The following is a 17,069-nucleotide window of genomic DNA, read 5'->3' as shown; positions in this document are numbered from 1 at the left end:
TTCTGGACACTTCCTGGTTGTCTGTTTCCTGATAACCACAGTAATGGGAGATTTCTCACTGTGGTCACTAATCAAGGAGGTGTGTCTAAAACCCCTCAGCACCAATCCAGTTTTGTTTTACAATCCATCACTGCCCTCTATTGGCTCTCTGGCTCTGTACATCAGAGAACCAGGAAACAACAGCAACATTTTTTTTTTCCTTTAGTGACCCTTTAAAATTGCCTTGTTTGTGTGTTGGGCAATGGGGCTGGTGTGAATGTATTTTCTTTCTTTGTTTCACATTTTCACTTGCTCTACATATTTATCTACTTCTACAGAAAAACATTTTGGTGGACTATGGACTCCGGAGAATCACTTTCTTAATAGCTCAAAAGGTTGGTGAGGCGACATAATTAATTTACTTGTCAGGCAACACATAAGCATCTGATAGTTGGGTTTTGAAACAGTAATGCTGCAAAGTTATTTAATTAAAGTTATCCCCTATATTAAAATTTTCCTCCATTAGAACATCTAGCTCAAATTAAAAGTCACTCAGCTAGCCTGTCCTTAAAGTGTCTTCAAATTTCAAATGGCTTTTAATATATGGAATCATTATACTTAGTGGTTTGTGTCTCTACCCCTTTTACTGGGTCATATTTCTCTTGCAACTAGACTCTCCAATCAAGTACTGTATATACTCGAGTATAAGCCGAGTTTTCTCACCTCGTCTTTCAGGACAGCACCTGGAGAGAGCGCAGCTCCACCCACTTCCCAGGAAACACTGCAGTCAATGCTATAAATTCCGCCCCCTTCCACCATGGCCTCAGTTGTAGTGTTTCCTCCGGCATGGGCCTACGGCCACATCACCTTGAAAGCGCCCGATCTCGTCTGATCTCGGAGGCTAAGCAAGGTCGGGCCTGGTTAGTACCTGGATGGGAGAGTCGCACGCCCGCAGCGTTCTGGGACCATGGAGCCAGAAGACGCAGCGGAGGTGGCGGGAGCAGGAGCCACAAGCACCAGCCCGGCCCAGGTAGGAGACCCAGCGAGGGTCAATGTACCAGGGTGTTGTTATGTCCCTCTTTTCTGCCCCTTCGGGGGAGGGGAGCCTGCCTCACTCACCCTAGTCACTTCTGTGGGTGCGTGTAGTTTTCTGGTACAGCGGTGATGGGTGCTGGTCTTTATTTGTTCACTAGCTGTGTGCACTTGTGTGTTTTGTGGCTGGCGTACAAAGGTTAAACATAGCGTTGTTGTCCTTTGTGTCGTTTCAGAAAGTTAAAGAAAAACTTAAAGTGGTAGAACCTCCTCCTTCCAAGAAGCGGTGTGCTACTTGTAAAGCTTCCCTTAAAGGGAACTGGACCAAACCTTTATGCAAAACTTGTATTGCGGAGATTGTCAGGGGGGAAGCCTCTACTAGTTCGGCCTCTGAGCAGACCACCGTCAAGGGAACGGGGGAGTTGCTCTCTTCATTCAGGGAGGAGTTGCACCAGACTTTCCAGTCTTTTCGCTCCTTCCTAGACAAGGGTCCGACTAAAGGATCTAAGGCCAAGGCCAGTACCCCCTCCACATCTAGAAGGTTAGACAGTGAGTCCGAGGAGGAGGAACCTGAAAATGCTATTTCAGGATCAGAGGCGGAGGATGAAGAAGAAAGGGATACTTCTTCCTCACGCTATAAACTGTCCTTAGAGGAGGTTGATGACCTATTAAGGACAATTCATTCTACCCTAAACATTAAAGAAGATGCGACTCAGCTGTCATTGCATGACAGGATGTACCAGGGTTTGGATGAGGTAAAACATCGTACCTTCCCGGTACATAAAGTATTGTCTGAGACAATTAAAAGAGAATGGAAGGACCCAGAGAAGGCACCCTTCTTTTCTAAATCTCTGAAAAGGAGATTTCCTTTCGATGAGGATCCAACGCAGGCCTGGAATAAAAGGCCTAAACGGGATGCAGCATTCTCAAAAGTTTCCCGCAATACGGACCTAGCTTTTGAGGATACAGGTGCTCTTAAGGATCCCCTGGATAAAAGAGCAGATAGCCTGCTCAAAAAAGTTTGGGATACCTCCTTGATTAATCTTAAACCAGCTATGGCATCCACTGTGGTGGCCAGAAATCTTGAGCATTGGCTGGATCAGCTCAAAGGTCACATCGAGGCCGGTACCTCTCGTAGAGAGCTTTTGGAGTCCTTTCCAGTCCTTATGAAAGCGGTAGGCTATATAGCGGATGCTTCGGCTGAATCCGTGAAGCTCTCCGCCAGATCCTCGGCGTTGATAAATTCAACCAGAAGGGCCTTATGGGTTAAGACCTGGCAGGGGGACACAGCCTCTAAGCTGAAACTGTGTGGGTTACCTTTTGAAGGAGACTTGGTTTTTGGCACAGGACTAGACACCGTCCTAGATAGGACGGCAGATAGAAAGAAGGCTCTTCCTTTAAAAAAGGTAGATTCGGGGCCCAAGAAAAATTTTCGTCCTTTTTTCCAAGCCAAGGGTCCTAAGGAGGCACAAAGAGGTCAGGGTAGACCCTGGCGGTCCCAGAGGGGCCGCGGGAAGCCTGGGGTGTTGTTTCGCTCCCCCAGCCAACCTGCTAAGCCCCAGTGACGGTCTCCCAGCTGTGGGTGGTCGGCTCCAAGCCTTCCTTCCACAGTGGGCAGAGGCGACGTCCAGTCCGTATGTGCTCAAACTGATTGCAGAGGGATACGCACTGGAGTTTTCGGGAAAACCACCGTCGCGGTTTTATGTGACCCAATTGCCCAGGGAGCAAGAGAAGTCTCAGGCTATGCTGACATTAGTGGAGGATTTTCTCCAACAGAGGGTGATTACGCCAGTTCCCCAGAGAGAACAGGGGGAGGGCTGTTATTCCCATATATTCCTTGTAAAGAAGCCGTCGGGCAAATTCAGGTTAATTTTAAACCTGAAGGTCCTGAATCTAGCTATCCGGTACAAGAGATTCCGCATGGACTCTATATACTCGGTGAGAAAGCTTCTTCCCCTGGGGTGCTTTCTAGCTTCAATAGATTTAAGGGATGCTTATTTGCACGTCCCGATCAGGACTTCCTCCCAGCGCTATCTGCGTCTAGCCATCAGAACAGAGAGCGGAGTGAGACATTTTCAATTCAGAGCCCTCCCATTCGGCCTTTCCTCCTCTCCCAGAGTCTTTTCAAAAGTGGTGGCAGAGGCCTTGGCACCCCTAAGGCTCAGGGGGATTTCTATAATTCCATACTTGGACGACCTCCTGCTGTTCGCCAAGTCGGAAGAGCAGCTCCTCCTGGACCTGAGGAGGACCCAGGCTCATTTGGAAGGGCTCGGTTGGATCCTGAACAAAGAAAAGTCAAGTCTAGTGCCCTCCCAGAGGATAGTCTTTCTAGGATACGTTATAGACTCTGTTCAGGGGAAAATCTTTTTACCAGAAGAAAAGATAGAGAAAGTTCAGGCTGCGGTGAAGGCAATTCAGACGAATGTGCCGATTTCTGTGCGCTCAGCCATGTCCACAATGGGCTTATTCACGGCCGCCATTCCGGCGGTACAGTGGGCTCGTCTCCATTCAAGGGGCCTACAGCAGGTAATCCTTCAGAATTGGACCCATGGGGAATCCCTAGAGAAGAGATTCAGAGTTCCGTCTTCAGTGAAGAGGAAACTTTGGTGGTGGAGAAGCCAGGCAAATCTGTGCCTAGGTCTGTCTTGGTCCTTCCTCCCTACAAAGGTCCTAACTACGGACGCGAGTTCGTGGGGATGGGGTGCTCACCTGAACGGGCAGATGGCACAGGGATCCTGGACGAGGGAAGAGTCCAGAAGGTCCTCCAATTGGAGGGAACTCAGGGCCATTTGGTTAGGGCTAAGGGCCTTCCAGGAGCTGATTCTGGACCAGCATGTCCAGATTCTGTCAGACAACGCCACAGCAGTGGCGTATGTTTCCAGACAGGGGGGCACGAGAAGCAGAGTACTCCTCAGTCTGGCCCTACAGACTCTGTCCTGGGCAGAGGTGAACTTGGCTTCCCTATCGGCAGTACACCTAAAAGGCAGCCTAAACATGCTGGCAGACTTTTTAAGTCGGACGAGGGTTCTGGAATCGTAGTGGTGTTTATGCCCGGAGGTCTTCCAAGAGCTAGTAAACAAGTGGGGAACTCCTCAGATAGACCTGTTCGCGGCCCAGTCCAATGCCAAGGTTCCGGCTTATTTCTCTCTAAACAGAATGGACCAGGCAGAGGGTCTGGATGCGTTAGCTCAACGCTGGCCCTTCCGCCTGTGCTATGCCTTCCCCCCGGTTCAGATCATTCCCTTAGTGTTACGAAAGCTTCAGGAGGAGAAGACTACTCTGATCCTGATAGCCCCGTACTGGCCCAAGAGGCCTTGGTTTTCGAGTCTGTTGGAACTGGCGGTAGAAGACCCCTGGGTTCTACCAGTCAGAAGAGATCTACTTTTTCAGGGCCCTCTACTGCATCCAGACGTGAGTCGGTTAAGGCTCACGGCCTGGTTACTGAAGAGTTAATTCTTAGCAGGAAGGGTCTATCCAAACGTTTGGTAGATACGCTACTTAGTAGTAGGAAAGAGGTCACGAGGGCCATCTATTTCAAGACTTGGAAGGTTTTTAATTCTTGGTGTGAAGTTAAAAATTATTCTCCTTTGAATACTTGTTCCGTCTTGGAGTTTTTACAAGACGGTATGGATAAGGGTCTGGCAGCCAGCACCTTGAAGGCGCAGGTGGCGGCTTTGTCAGTGTTTCTAGAGAGACGTTTATCTCTAGAGCCCTACGTCATCAGATTTTTTAAGGCCTTAGCCAGGGCTAGGCCTTCCCCATTTAAATTTTTCCCCAAGTGGGATTTATCAGTGGTCCTGGGGGGTTTGACTCAAAAACCCTTCGAACCACTGGTAGACGCCTCTGTAAAGTTTCTAACTTTAAAGTTGGTGCTTTTGGTGGCGGTCACCTCAGCAAGAAGGATTAGCGAGCTTCAGGCGCTTTCCGTTTTGGAGCCTTTTTTGTCAATCTTCCCTGATAGGGTAGTATTAAGAACTGATCCGAGTTTTCTTCCGAAGGTAGTGTCAGTATTTCATAGGACGCAGGAAATAGTGTTACCTACCTTTTGTCCAGCTCCTTCTTGTCCGAAGGAGAGAGAATTCCATTCCTTGGATGTCAGGAGATGCATTAGACACTATCTAGAGGTCTCTAGCGAGTACAGACAGGCGAATTCGCTTTTCATTCTGTTTTCAGGATCCCGCAAGGGGCATGGGGCTTCCAAAAGTACTCTGGCTAGATGGTTACGCATGGCTATCCATGAGGCATACAAAGCTAAAGGTTTGGATCCCCCTCCGGGAGTAATGGCCCATTCTACTAGGGCGGTGGCAACTTCCTGGGCAGAACGGGCTGGAGCTTCACCAGAACACATCTGTAAAGCGGCAACGTGGACGAGCTTTTCCACCTTCGCTCGTCATTATAGGATGGATTTGCTCTCTGTGTCAGAGCAGTCTTTTGGCAGGAAGGTCCTGCAAGCGGTGGTCCCACCCTAGAGTAAGTACTCGGTTATCATCTCCAGGTGCTGTCCTGAAAGACGAGGTGAGAAAACCTTAGTTAGACTTACCGGTAACGGTATTTCTATGAGTCTTTCAGGACAGCACCGATAACCCGCCCTTTTATTATTAAAGATAATATATATATATGCTAATGTGTGTAGTTTCTATGTTCTGCTTATCTAATTTCAGCGTGGCCGGAGGTACTCGTGAACAACTGAGGCCATGGTGGAAGGGGGCGGAATTTATAGCATTGACTGCAGTGTTTCCTGGGAAGTGGGTGGAGCTGCGCTCTCTCCAGGTGCTGTCCTGAAAGACTCATAGAAATACTGTTACCGGTAAGTCTAACTAAGGTTTTTCGGCACATTTTTTTGTGCTGAAAATGCCCCCCTCGGGTTATACTCGAGTCCCCTGTTTGTGCCTGATCTCCTGGACTTTGGGGACCCGGTACTGGCCGGCCATAGGTCCCTTGGACCCCACTTGGCACACATGTAGCCCCACTTTTCCTCTACAAGTGTGCAAAGTTTGTTGTCCGGGGGACCTATGGCCGGGGGGCACCGATTTTTCAAAGTTGGGCACCCCTTCCATAGACTCCCATGTTAAACCTCGGACTAGTCATGGGCGCAGTGAGGCATGGGCACAGTGAGGCATGGACACCGTGAAGCATGCAGATGGACCCCCTTAGGCCTATACTCGAGTCATTACGTTTTCCCAGTTTTTTGTGGTAAAATTAGGTGCCTTGGCTTATATTCGGGTCGGCTTGTACTCAAGTATATACGGTACTACTTTATGTTGAATCCTTTGAGGGATTATGATACTATTTCTTGATTTTTGATAATGGCAATAGTTGGGCGATAGGGGGAGATATCTGACCAAGAGAAAAATCCAACATGTCATTTCACGGACATACATATAATGTATGGTTAAATGTATAAGATGCACTGACTGAATGTTGAGATTAAGGATTTAAACAACCCCACAATAGACACCACAGAAAAATTATGATGTGAATGCCTATAAAACACAAAAGTGAACATGTGTAAATGCAACAATAGTGTATGTGATGGCTATCTGGTAAAGTATCACTACCAGATACACAAATGATACAAATCTATATAGCAATGAGTTTAACACAAACACTATAAAAAATGAAGATGACAACACTCTGGACGTGAATTTTTTTTTTCTTAATGAAGGGTGAAATTGAGTGTTAGTGAATTGTAAAAGACACCAGTAAAAAAGTCCCAAGTGAAACTGGATACTGATCCCATAGTATGTGGTCGCCTCCCAGAATTTGGCATGCTCAAAGGTAATAAAATTGGCTGCTTACCAGACTCAAACAGGTCACTGAGCCTTTGTGCTGATCCACAGCTTTGGACTGCGTTCATCTGTATACCACCTTGCGGAGGCTCAAGATGGACACCGGCTCCCGGCAGACCCAGATGGATCGATGAGTGTGTGTGCTCATCCACAGTTGGACTGCATTCCTCTTTACACCAACCTGCAGTGGCTCGAGTTCCTCTAAGAAGATGACCAATCCCAGTTGACACCTTCTTATGAGAAATGCGTCAGAGGGGGTCAGCTGTGAAATTGGTGCGCACGGACCACACTGCAGGCGGTCGCGCCAACACGATTTATCTGTGCTATTTTATTTTTAATAGTCTGTAAGTGCAATTTTTAAATGCATTTTATGATATTTTTATAATGGTAATGCACAATCAGTCTGCCTTCATTTTTCACATTCCACTGCGAGCTGAGAATCGGTGATCCACCCAAGCCACCGCAGGTTGGTGTACAGGGGAACACAGTCCAACTGTGGATAAGCAAACACACACTCATCGATCCATCTGGGTCTGCAGGGAGCCGGTGTCCATCTTGAGCCTCCGCAAGTTTGTTTTAAGATGAACGCAGTCCAAAGCTGTGGATCAGCGCACACGCTCAGTGACCCGTTTGGGTTTGGTAAGCAGCCAATTTTATTACCTTCAAGCACGGTGGTGTTACATGGTAAAGAGACTACTACATACTTTGGGATCAGTATCCAATTTTACTTGGAACTTTTTTACTGGTGTCACTCTTCGTTGAATTTTTTTTTTTTTCCACGTCTAGAGTGTTTTGTAATCTTCATTTTTTTTATAGTATTTGTGTTAACCTCATTGCTATATATATTTGTATAATTTGTGTATCTGGTAGTGATACTTACCAGATAGCCATAATCGCATACAATTTGTTGCATTTACACATGTTCACGTTCAGTGTTTTATATGCATTCACATCATAATTTTTTTGGCGGTGTCTATTGTGGGGTTGTTTAATCCCTAATCTCAACATTCAGTCAGCGCATCTTATACATTTAAACACATTTTTATTTCAGGTAGGGGGTTTCAGGTGCAGCAGGCATTTGCTAATTACTGGCCAGTGCCTCCTTAACACTTAGACATTCTATACAAATAATGTATGGAGTTAGCATTTCCAAATTTAAACTGAACTTTTAAGCTGAGCCTGTTCACCTATGTCAGTGGTTCTCAACCTTTCTAGTGCCGTGACCCCTTGATAAAATTTCCGAAGTTGTGGGGACCCCCAACAGTAGATATTATTTTCGTATCGTGGGTTGTCAGCACCCGGGGCAAGACAAGTAATTTGCACCCCTAAACCACAGGCATTTAGCGCTCCCTGAGTCCCTTCCACTCGTACAGTACTAAAACCCCTTATGGTACATTTTAGGATATACCACTATTTCTCTTTGTTCTACTTTCTTTCCCTTTTATCGCTCTATCCTAATTTGTTTTTTTTTCCCATCCGTATCCCTAGCCGTCTTTCTTGTTCTTTCTCTACCTTTTTATTTGTTCCTCCCCCTCTTTTCCTCTCCATTCCATGTATTCTCTATTTGTATTCCTTCTCTTACTCCTTGGAGGGGGGGGTGGGTCGAGTGGATTAGGTGCTTATGAACAAGGTCACCTGCTGATCTGAGAACTGTTGTGAGGACTTTTAATGGCAACTATAATCACAGGTAGTGTTACTCACTGTGTCTCAGACTTTGTAGCGTTTTGTAGCAGTGCCACCTATGCCGGAATCAGGAGATAGGGTCTCCTCCAGCCCCTCCCACTTCACATTCCTCACCAATCAGCTGACTTCTAGCCTCCCCCCCCCCATGCCGTGAACTGAATGAGCGGCCGCGATGAGGCTTAGTGGGCGGGCTCCAGGAACAGCCCAGCTGGGTGGCCACAAAAAGGCAGGGAGAGCGTTTCGGGCTTCAAGAACAGCCCAGGATTCGGGGACCCCTGGCAAATCATCATTTGACCCCCGAGGGGGTCCCGACCCCCAGGTTGAGAACCACTGACCTATGTAGTGGATAGCTCGAAAATGCAACATTGCTGTTTAGACTGAGGATCATGACAATGATTGCAAGTGTATGTTGATTTTTAAATGGTCCTTCAATAAAAACCAGTTGACTTGACTTGACTGAATGAATCTTATGTTAACATGTGTGACTTTTTCACTTAGAATAACTAATACTTATCCTTAATGTTTTCCCTTTCAGAGAGAGTTCCCAAAGTTCTTTACTTTTAGGGCAAGAGATGAGGTTTGTTGATTTTTGCTATTTTTATATCTCCACGTTCATAACACATTAAAGGGAAAATATAATGGCCTGGATTCACAGACACTGGCGCATATTTATGCCGGCGTAGCATATCGAAAATACGCTACGCCGACGCAGCGCACAGAGGCAAGCACAGTATTCACAAAGCACTCGCCCCCAGTAGCTCTCAAATCTACGCTGGGTTTCCTCAGCGTAAGCTAGCGTAGGTGGAAGTGGGCGTGAGCCATGCTAATGAGACGTGACCCCATGTAAATGAAGGACTGAGCGTCATAAAGTTACGAATAACGTACGGCGCATGCGCCGTCCCGTGGGCGCATCCCAGTGCTTATGCTCAGAATCACGTCGGAACTACTCCCTAAGATACGTCGAATCACTGCCTACGACGTGAACGTAACCTACGCCTAGCCCTATTCACGTACAACGTAAACAACGGTTGTGTTCCCTGGTCCATACCTTTGCATGACTTGCGCATCCTATATGGGGAAAAACTTTACGCCGAACGTACGACTTACGCAAAGCGCGTATATTATGCGCCGGGCGCAAGTACGTTCGTGAATCGGCGTAGCTCCCTCATTTGCATAGGTGCATAGGAAATTAATTGGAGTACCACTTGCGGCCAGCGTAAATATGCGCCAACGATACGCCGGCGTAGGAAAGTTACATTGGTCGGATGAAGCCTATTTTCAGGCGTATCTAGTTTTGTGGGCACGGCGCACAGATACGACGGCGCATATTTACACTTACGCGGCGTATCTCTAGATACGTCGGCGTAAGTGTTTCGTGAATCCGGGCTAATGTATTTTCACTGTGTTTTGTGTTTATTATTGTAAAACTCACATTTTTACATGCTTACTTTTTCAATTTTTTTCTTATAGTATTAAATATTGTAATGTGTTGATTAGCTACTAAAGAGAGCGCTCAGTGGTTCAGTGCATTTATTTTGTCTTTTAACAAATATTGACAAAAGATATCAACAACGTTCACAAAGGGGGGGATGGGGGGGAGGGGTTTACTTTACTAAAATTGGAGTGTGCAAAATTTGGTGCTCTGCACAGAAACCAATCGGCATCCAGGTTTTATTATTAAAAAATTATTGAACAAGCTGAAGTTAGAAGGTGATCTGGCTACCATGCACAACTGCACCAAATTCTGAGTGCTCCAGTTTTAGTAAATCTTCCCCAAAGACTATACATTAATCTTCAGTGTGCTGTCCAGCCAAGATTTGCATTGTGTAAAGAGCAGGAAAACAGCCATTTTGCTGCAAAGCAGGAAGCTTAGCCTGTATATGTAATGGGCAGGTACGGCTGCCCCCCATGCACATATTGTGAAATTTAGCTTCAAAGGAAGAGTTTTTCCAAGGACTTGGTCTACTCTGTTTTAGGGCTACTTGTCCACTTTTATTTATTAAAAAAGTCAACGTGACACTCTGTTCTGCCCATACAGGAGTTTAGTGGAACAATGAACACACACGTATTCCAGCCTCCTAGATTTTCAGTTGCAGAGCTCTTGAGGACAGACCTGCTACTTTCATTACTCAGAAACACTGGTCTGTTTGGAAGCAGACTATCTTTTGTCCCTTCACAATCTCCATCTCTCAGGCCCCGTACACACGTCCGAGGAACTCGACGTGCCAAACACATCGAGTTCCTCGTCGAGTTCAGTGTTGAAGCCGCCGAGATCTCGGTGGGTCGACTTTCCTCATTGAACAACGAGGAAATGGAGAACATGTTCTCTATTCGGCCCGACGAGTTCCTTGTCGGCTTCCTCGCTGAAAAGTGTACACACGACCGAGTTTCTCGGCAGAATCCAGCTCCGATCGAGTTTCTGGCTGAATTCTGGCGAGAAACTCGGTCGTGTGTATGGGGCCTCAGAGGTCCGGAGGTCTGTCTGTGTAGGCCTGGACACACATTTCCAACACTGCCCTCGCAACACATAGGAGCAATGATAGGCTAGGGAATACTCTCTTGTAAACAACACCCACCTGACTTCAATTTGTTTCGGAACTTTCTCTTCTATAACAGGCTTTCGCCGCATCTTTACACGGTGACAGTCTGTCTCACAATATAGAATTGTGCATAGTAGTAACACTTGTAGACAATTCACTAATATTGCTAAGCTTATTTGCAGGAGCTTTAATTGTGTGACACCAGTCTATGAGCAAGGGTAGTTGCTGTTATTACACATATGGATGTCCAGCAGAGATCGCATTTTAGTTTAGCATGGGACAGTAATGTAAATGATATTTTAAAAACCATATTCTTGTGTTTTTCCTAGTTTGCCGAAGATCGTATTTACAGGCATTTGGAGCCTGCTCTAGCCTTTCAGCTTGAGCTGAACAGAATGAGGAACTTTGACTTGAATGCAGTGCCATGTGCTAACCACAAGATGCACCTCTACCTTGGGGCAGCAAAAGTAGCTGCTGGTATAGAGGTGACGGATTATAGGTTCTTTGTTCGAGCCATTATCCGTCATTCCGACCTTGTGACAAAGGTAATTCCTTCATTTTAAGATTCAGAATTTTTTAATGGCATCAAATAAGTCATACACAATAAAATTATGCCACATTGGGTGACTTTTATGTTTGTAGATCAGTCTCTTAAATTGGACCTGAACATAAAAATTTAAGATATTCTGTTTTATAGGAAATGTCTAGAAAATGTACTGGAGTAGTGCCCTGAAAAACCTTTTTTTGTTGTGAATTCATTTTAATGAGTTTTATCTTCATAGGAAGCTTCATTTGAGTACCTCCAGAATGAAGGAGAGCGTCTTCTGCTAGAGGCTATGGATGAATTAGAAGTGGCTTTTAACAACACTAGTGTCCGGACTGACTGCAACCACATCTTCCTTAACTTTGTCCCAACTGTCATCATGGATCCTTCAAAGGTGTCTTTAACAGTTCCATTTAATGAATAATGCTTCCTGGCCTGAGTATTATACCAAATTATCCAATGCTTATAAACTTGTATGAATGTATAATCTTTAGAGTTAAAGGTGGAGTTATAGCTATTTTGGCTATACTTCTGTAGGTCACAGGAGTGCAGTTCGTTCTGCACTGCTGTAACCTGTTTGTGAGAGCTGGAGCGGCAGAGCAGAGAGCCGCTGTCTGACCGTCACGGCTTTCTGCTCATAGCGGAGGGGAGAACTGAGCGATCAGTGGTGTTTGATTTTTTTAAGTCTATACTTCTCTTTTATTGTATAACATCTGTTTAAATCCACAGTCAATTCTATAAATATATATTCTTACATTTTAGATAAAAGCCCAAATTTCAGGGAAAATATAGAGGTGTAGCAAAGCAATGGTCTGCACTTTTTTTGTATGAAAATTGAAAATAATGTATGCAGATCAGAATAGTTGATGATGATTATGCATTTCTGTAGGCATTCGAGATAAATATATGTAGATCAGAGGTTTGTGTCAGCAGATCAGGATTAGGACAATTTTTAAAGAATATTTTTTATTGACATTCGGTGTAGGTACACTTTGGATAGGACTTCTTTTTTTTATATGCATCAGCACTGATAAATTAATTACAAAGATTTGAGATAAATCATTAGGGAGAACTAAGGGCTGAATTATGGGTGTGTTTTGGATTAAAGGTTATGGTGTTACTTGTAAGGATTTGGTGGAGGTATAGAGGTTAACTATCTTTTACAAAAGAAAAGGCCAGCAGTGGCATTGTACACCTTTCTCTCAGTACAAGTAGGTGTTAAAGATGAATTAAACTCATATTTTATTTTTATTTTTTATTTCCTGCAAAGTAAAGGCATAATGTGCCAGTATCCATCACATACTAGCACATTTTGTGCCACTTACCTGTAAACGAAGCCCGCGCCCCCCCCACTGAAGGCAGCATCCATCTTTGCTCGTCTTCCTTCTGGGGCCGCGGACTCCAGCTCGGCTGTGTGACTGGCCGGAGCCACGTGACGTGAGTACCGTGCATGTCTCGGCACATGCTTCTGAAGAAACGACACGAGCGGCCGTTTCTTCAGAGAGCATGCGCCGATGACATCGTTGGTGCAGTATACAGTAAACATCTTCTAAATGGTACACATATACAGGAAAGTTTACTTCCTCTTTAAAGAGTTAAGGACTGATGCATATCAAAAGGCAAAGGCTGATGTTTTAGACCTCATGTGTCTGAAAGAAAAATGTGATACCTTTAGTAAGCAATGGGTTTGCCGGACTAATATAGACATTGTTTTCCATGAGGTTATTTCCATGTTTCACAACTGATGGTTCACAAATGAAATTTTAGGCCTTTTGCCTATCATGTTTATGATGACTTTTTCTTTTTGTAGATTGAGGAGTCAGTCCGCTCCATGGTAATGAGATATGGCAGCCGCTTGTGGAAACTGCGGGTACTTCAAGCTGAAGTGAAGATTAACATCAGATTAACTCCAACAGGCAAAGCTATACCAATCCGCCTGTTCCTAACCAATGAGTCTGGCTACTACCTGGATATCAGCCTGTATAAAGAGCTGACAGATCCCAGCACTGGAACTGTGAGTGATATTCAGCAAAGTACAGTGCTTTTCCACTGTGTGTGGTGTGTTTATGGTTGACTACTACTTTCTGAGTAGTGCCTTTTTGTTTTGTGTGAAAGAACTCCTCTTGTATCTGTCAATATCCATGACCCATTTTTTTATTCAGAGGCAACATAAAGTAGTAGTATTCCCGTAGTGTCTTTGGTAAACAATCCCTAATAAAAGATTTGTTAAATTCTTACCCCAGCACTTATAGTTTACAACTGCTAATTGCTCCTGCCTTCTCAATGCTGTTTGTCTGAACCTTTGGTCTTCACAGGGAAAAGTTAACAGTGGACAGTGCGGTATTGAGACAGTATGTTGGCTTTGAGAAGGAGGGGTAAGGAAGAGGGAGGAGTAGTGATATGCCTTGTCATCCTATGCTATGGGGCTGAGCTTTCTATTGATGCACATATTATAGGAAGACTCAACTAGTCCCTGAATTCAAGGGTGGCTCCATAAGATGCTGCAAGAGAAAGAAGCCACCCTGTAACTGGAAACCTGGGGCAGCAGTCATGGCACCACCTTAAACTGGAACATAGACAAGGATTAAAAGATGACCAAGCTGCATAATCGGCAAGTGATTAATTCAGCTGCTGAAATTGCCTAAAATACTGAGGTTTTTATATCGCATTAATGTAAAAAAAAACATTGCTATTATGTTGCAGACATCAGATGTCTGCTGTTATCTCACATTTTTTCCCCCATAAATGTCTGATAATTTTAGGATATGAAGACATACATGTACAGCATTAAAAGTGGCAGGACATCTGTGTTTGGTCCCTGAGCACTCAATCAGCAGGTTTGAGAGCTGTTATGTACAGCTAATGAGCCTGCTTACCCTGTGAAAGTTTCTCTACTGAGTAAATTAAAACTTGTAGTGGATCCCAGTAGCAGAGAAATGAAGCAGAGGTATGACCCTAAGCTTGCTCTAAAGAAAAAAGCAGCCATAAAAAAGAGTGATTGAAATATAAATTCTATGTGTTTATCAACCTCTTGCGGCCGCTCGGCATCAATGCCCACCCGCCAAGAGGCCTCATATTTGCGTACCATGTTGCAAACACAGCTGTGCTGAGTGCGTGTGACCTGTGCCCTCCGACACAGTAACTGGAGGCTAACGGAAAGCTCCCAATCATGTGACCTCTGTGATGGCCAGTCGCAGCGGTAACATGATCGATAACCACGCCCCGCCTCCTGGCATCTGAAACTCCTTATAGGGCACGCGGGGCTGGCACCAAGGGGTTACATTTTTTTCAAACAATACAAAGCAAATGCTTCTTAAATGTTGTGGATTGTTTGAGGATTTGCATAACTTAATTTAAAGAACATGCCTACAACATTGAAGATGATTTTTTTTTTTTTTTTTTATTGTGAAGCAAACAACAAATTGGACAAAATAACAGGAAAAGTCAATGTGCATAACTATTCACCCTCCTAATGTCAATACTTTGTAGAGCCACCTTTTGCGGCTATCACAGCTCCAAGTCGCTTTGGATGAGTCTCTGAACTTACCACTGGGATTTTTGCCCATTCCTCCTCGCAAAACTGCTCCAGCTGCTTCAAGTTGGATGGTTTGCGCTTATGAACAGCAATCTTTAAGTCTGACCACATATTTTCTATTGAATTGAGGTCTCGGCTTTGACTAGGCCATTCCAACACATTTACAGGTTTCCCCTAAACCACTCAATTGTTGTTTTAGCAGTGTGTTTGGGGTCATTGTCCTGCTGGAAGGTGAACCTCCGTCCTAGCCTCAAATCACACACAGAGTGGTACAGGTTCTGCTCAAGAATATCCCTGTATTTAGCACCATCCATCTTTCCCTCAAAACATCCCCACAGCATGATGCTGCCACCACCATGTATCACTGTGGGGATAGTGTTCTTTGGGTGATGTGATGTGATGTGATGTGATGTGATGTGTTGGGTTTGCGCCAGACATAGCGGTTTTTTTGATGGCCAAAAAGTTACATTTTAATCTCATTAGACCAGAGCATCTTCCTCAAAATGTTTTGGGAGTCTCCCGTATGCCTTTTCACAAACTCAAAACGTGCCACTTTGTTTTTTGCTGAAAGTAATGGCTTTCTTCTGGCCATAAAGCCCAACTCTATGGAGCGTATGGCTTATTGTCATCTTATGTACAGATACTCCAGTCTCTGCTGTGGAACTCTGCAGCTCCTCCAGGGTTGCCTTGCTTCTCTGATAAATGCCCTCCTTGCATCGTCCCTGAGTTTTGGTGTGCGGCCGTCTCTTGCCAGGTTTGCTGTTGTGCCATGTTCTTTTCATTTGGTTATGAGAGATTTGATGGTGCTCCTAGGGATCATCAAAGATTTGAATATGTTTTTATAACCTCACCCTGACTTGTACTTCTCAACAACATTGTCCCTTACTTGTTTGGAGAGTTCCTTGGTCTTCATGGCAGTGTTTGATTAGTTGTGCCTTTTGCTTAGGTGTTTTCAACCTCTGGGGCCTTTCAAAAAGGTGTTTTATATGTAATGACAGATCATGTGACACTTAGATTGCACACAGGTGGACATAATTTCACTAATTATATGACTTCTGAAGGTAATTGGTTGCACCAGAGCTTTCTACGGGCTTCATAACAAAGGGGGTGAATCCATACGCACATGTCAATTATCAGTTTTTTATTACTGAAAAATTTGTTTTATGTATATATTTTTCTAATTTTACTTCACCAACTCATGCCGCGTACACACGACCATTTTTCGGGTTGTAAAAAATGACGTTTTTGTTTAATACCATTAAAAACGATCGTGTGTAGGCTCCAGAGCATTTTTCACAACGTAAAAAAATGGGCATTAAAAATTTAGAACATGCTCTAATTTTTCACGTTGTTTTTAACGTCGTAAAAAATGGTCGTGTGTGGGCTTTAATGACGTGAAAAAAACGTGCATGCTCAAAAGCAAGTTATGAGACTGGAGCGCTCGTTCTGGTAAAACTAGCGTTCGTAATGGAGATAGCACATTCGTCACGCTGTAACAGACTGAAAAGCACGAAGACTGAAAAACGTGAATCGTCTCTCACCAAACTTCTACTAACACAAAATCAGCAAAAGCAGCCCCAAGGGTGGTGGCATCCAAGCGGAACTTCCCCTTTATAGTCCCGTTGTACGTCACCGCGCTTTGCTAGAGCATTTTTTTTCTTTCAAGATCGTGTAGGCAAGGCCAGTTTAACAATAATCAGGTTGAAAAAAACGTTGTTTTTCTAGACCATTAAAAATGGTCGTGTGTACGCGGCATCAGACTATTGTGTTCTGAATCCATCAAGTATAATTCAGATTAAAAAAACATTGAACTAAAGGCTGTAATGTAACAAAATGGGTAAAAAGCCAAGGGGGTGAATACTTTTGCAAGGCATTGTGCATGCCCATTGGAAGTTACATTCAACAAAATCCTATAGCAACCACAGTTCTGCAGTTAAACCACCATTTTATTACAAGTCATCATTGAG

The 17,069-nt window shown here is 44.5% G+C and overlaps 1 protein-coding gene across 5 annotated transcripts in view; it reads left to right on the top strand.

The window, feature by feature from the left end:
* ACACB (acetyl-CoA carboxylase beta) overlaps positions 1-17,069 on the top strand; it is a 185,407-nt gene that overhangs the window by 141,588 nt on the left and 26,750 nt on the right. For all 5 annotated transcript variants that reach the window (XM_040351868.1, XM_040351864.1, XM_040351869.1 and 2 more), the window contains 5 exons: positions 318-374; positions 9,019-9,060; positions 11,353-11,568; positions 11,806-11,961; positions 13,378-13,581. In XM_040351868.1, the coding sequence (XP_040207802.1) occupies positions 318-374; positions 9,019-9,060; positions 11,353-11,568; positions 11,806-11,961; positions 13,378-13,581 (675 nt within the window). The remainder of the gene's footprint in view (positions 1-317; positions 375-9,018; positions 9,061-11,352; positions 11,569-11,805; positions 11,962-13,377; positions 13,582-17,069) is intronic.

Source organism: Rana temporaria, chromosome 1 (genome assembly GCF_905171775.1).
Source record: "Rana temporaria chromosome 1, aRanTem1.1, whole genome shotgun sequence".
Lineage (NCBI taxonomy): Eukaryota > Metazoa > Chordata > Amphibia > Anura > Ranidae > Rana > Rana temporaria.
This window is presented reverse-complemented; position numbering and strand designations above follow the sequence as displayed.